A 3,851-nucleotide genomic window follows, 5' to 3' on the forward strand; every position below is an offset into this window, starting at 1 on the left:
AGGAAAGATTGAGAAAGGCCACCGTTTCACATCAAAAATAATTCCAACTCTAACAAATCCCTGAGAATGTCTGTTTACATGCACCAATCAATCTAACAATTTTGATATAATCATAGTGGCTTTTATTTCACTTATAGATTTGAACACAATTAGATACATTGATAATTTACTGCCTAGTATTAGTTTGATTTATGTTGCAGGTAAGTCTATTTTTTATTTTTCATATGCTTTAGCTATAACACTGATTTCAAGATGCTAAATTTCTTCTCAATATTTTGCTTACTTTCTAGTTGACCTACTGACTTCATAATGTCTGATATCAGATTCAGCTATCTCACTTGGGATCAAGTTATAACACTGCATCAAGTGTTAAATGAAGTAATTCCAATTCATGGAAGGGGAAATTTCCCCACATTGGAGGTAAAACCGAAAGATATCATTCATGTCGTGACAGGTCAACTGATAGAGCAAGGAATTATTGTTAAAGATACCCGATTGAATGGTTCCACAGCAAGTTACATACTTGCAAAACACAATGACATGAGCCATAAGGATCTGGATGTTATGTTTGGTATTGAACTACCAAGTGATCAAGAATTTCAGCTTGTTAAGGATGTAGTTCTAGGTTGCCTACTCAGCTTTTTACCAAAAGATGTAAAAAAGGAAAATATCACCCTAAAGACTCTGAAAGAGGCTTACGTGCAGAAGATGGTCAAAGTTTGCAATAAGAATGATCGTTGGAGTCTCATCTCTCTTTCAAATAACACTGGGAAGAATATAGAGCTAGCATTTGTGAAGTCACTCAGACGACAATTTGAATTTAGTGTAGATTCCTTTCAAATTGTCCTGGATCCCATGTTAGATTTCTACAGTGACAAAAGTGGTAAGCTAACCAAAGAATTATATCCTATTGTGGTAGCTGAAAGCAAGTATGGAGACTTCCAAGAAGCAATGACACACTTGAAACACAAGCTTATATCTACCAGAAAACCTGAAGAAATTAGAGGTGGTGGCCTTCTGAAATACAGTAACTTGCTGGTTCATAACTTTAAGCCAGTTTGTGAAGCAGAAATCAAGACCCTAGAACGTTATATGTGTTCTAGATTCTTCATTGATTTTCCTGATGTAGCAGAACAGCAAAAGAGGATTGAATCATACCTCTACAACCATTTCATAGGTGAAGAAAAGAGCAAATATGACTACCTCATGACCTTGCATGGAGTTGTGAATGAAAGCACTATTTTCCCCATGGGTGATAAAAGAAGACAGACCCTCAATATGATCAACCTTATGGCTTTAAAAGTACTTGGAGAACAGAATATCCTACCTAATGCAGGCAAGGTAACTTGCTTTTATCTGCCTTCTCCATACTTTGCTGCTTGGGGAGGGTCCCCTACGTATTATGTAACATCTGCACCACCACCTACATTATTTCAGCCATACCACCCACTGCACTTTCATGTGCCAAATAGTATGGCTTAAAAAAAAACCCCCCACACACACAGTAGAAACTTTGCTTTAATTAAACACCTCTTAAAAGCAAGTTTCCAACTTCCATAAAATTTAAGCTCTATTTTTATTTTTATGCAGTTACCAACAATTTTTCATCAATTATAGCTTAAACCATCACAGTAAATACAATATCATCTGTGAAATGACCTCTTTAAATGATTTTCACTTGTTATCAATTAGCTATAACAACTTTCAAATGTTGTGGACCACAAAATGATTTTCAAGTCTGACTGACTACTTACGACTTTCAAATTTTCTATGACAAATACATTAGAGATGCCTGCATCTTTTATTAAAATATAAAATAACAGACATATTTTAAAATCCAGAGGTACAGTAAAGACCAGTGCAAAAATTTTTATATTCAGTCAATTCCTTTGTTACCTTTACTTCATTTTTTGCTAGTGAATATTACCATCAATGAACAAAAATGCCTAATTTCAAAGACAACAGATTCAGAAGATATTAAACCCTGGACTTTGTAAGCATATATTTTGTTTCTCAATTGAACTGGGTTAGATACAAAATCCTACTATAATTTGAAGGAACACTGAAAAAATGATTCTGGAAAACACTGGCCATTAGTAATTTATCAACTATCAAATAAGTTGACTTGTGGATCTGAAGAATAGTACTGTCCAGCTGGACAGCCAATACTGTGACCACTTATACAGATTTCTTCATTTTCCCCCAAACAAGTTTAAAAGAATGAAAATTACCAACTCTGAATGTGAAAGTTTTCTATCATCATCTGTTAAAAAGAGACTCTACATGTCAAACAGCAAAAAGTAGGCAGAGGTTTTTAGCTATTGCATTTACCATTTTTATGACCGACTTGACCAACATCTTAATATGTGGAAACGTTCAGTGTTAGTAAGTGAAAATATTTTCATCATTACTAAATGAGGCTTTTTCCATCTTGCCTTTACCAAAGATCAGTTTCTAACACGACACTAAAGTGCCTCCTCATGTGAGATTTTGCATAACTCTATAATTTATTCAACAATTATATATGTTCATCATGTATCTGAATATCTACTCACAACATCAGATATGCAGCTAGCAAATCTTCCAGTGGGATTAAAACTGTATTTTCCTCCTGTAATGAAGAAAATAGTCCATGACCAATATTACCTGGGATGACAGAAGGGGAGGAGCTGTCCTGAATGAATATAGATAAGACCATCAGATAACTTCACTATTTTTACTTGTTTCTGATTTTTTTATGAATTTCCATCTCAGTTTTCATTGACCGTCACAAGGTTTTCCATCACAACATGATCCAACGGGCATATTCTAGAATTTGTCACTTATAGACTGTGCTTAATCTGTCTTCTCTATATTACAGTATTGGACAAAAGAAGTACACCAAAGATGGCATTTTCAAATAACCAATATGTATGAAGTGTTATATATATATATATACTATATATGTATCATAACTATGAAGCTTTAAAACATTGTATGGATTCACTTCCTTGCTTGGAACAAATAAAGAATTTTAAAATGCTATATTAAAGAGAAAATTCAGTCATCTATCAGCATAATGTATTGGCTAAAAATGATTGATCTTTCTGCCCTAATTATACTGTTTATTTTTCAGTTAATGAGAGTGCGTCTTTTTTATTTTAACATCTTTATTGGAGTATAATTGCTTTACAATGGTGTGTTAGTTTCTGCTTTATAACAAAGTGAATCAGTTATACATATACATTTATCCCCATATCAATGAGAGTGCTTCTACATAAAACTGAAGGATTTTATGCTATATTAACAGTACCAAAAACATTACAAAAGATATAGGAAAAGTATTTAAGAATAAAAGAACTATGATAGTGATGAGTCAGGGGTAAAGGTTCAGTATTTTCCAGAGTAGCATTTTTATGCTGAATAGCAGAATTTTGAAGCTATTTGGAAACATCTTATCACCCATGTGCTCCCTTAGTTTCCTTTGGTCCTTTTGAGAATTTGAACTCCTTCCCTAAAAAGCAAATCCCCTATGGTATTCTCCTGCTGGGAAAATGGCCTGAAAGCTATATGCTTCCTCCTACCATGTTAAGCATGTGTTTCCATTATAGCAAAGAAGCTCAGAATTGGCATTTTAAAAGTTCAGATTTTTCTCAAGAGAGAGAATCCAAACTTGTTGAAGGGAATGGTATCACTAAAGAGAAAGCTATAGCTTTATCTATCATGGCTTTCTTTCTGTCAATACCATCATCAAGCTAGGCTGTCCTCTTTGCTCCCAACTCAAGCAGAAAAATATTTATCTTCTATAGTGTATGAATATCTCTCCAAGATTAGGCTAGTTGGGTTGAGAAGCAGTATTATCTCATTCTGTT

General features: G+C 33.9%; 1 protein-coding gene across 1 annotated transcript; it reads left to right on the plus strand.

Annotated features, from left to right (window-relative positions):
• Nucleotides 1–309: 309 nt before the first annotated feature.
• On the plus strand, nt 310–1,482 carry TENT5D (terminal nucleotidyltransferase 5D; the record flags this gene model as incomplete). The annotated part of the gene is made up of 1 exon (XM_082609276.1): nt 310–1,482. The coding sequence occupies one exon, from the start codon at nt 310–312 to the stop codon at nt 1,480–1,482; it is 1,173 nt and encodes a 390-aa protein (XP_082465402.1).
• Nucleotides 1,483–3,851: the final 2,369 nt, after the last annotated feature.

This window comes from Mesoplodon mirus (assembly GCF_964341445.2).
Source record: "Mesoplodon mirus genome assembly, chromosome: X".
NCBI lineage: Eukaryota > Metazoa > Chordata > Mammalia > Artiodactyla > Ziphiidae > Mesoplodon > Mesoplodon mirus.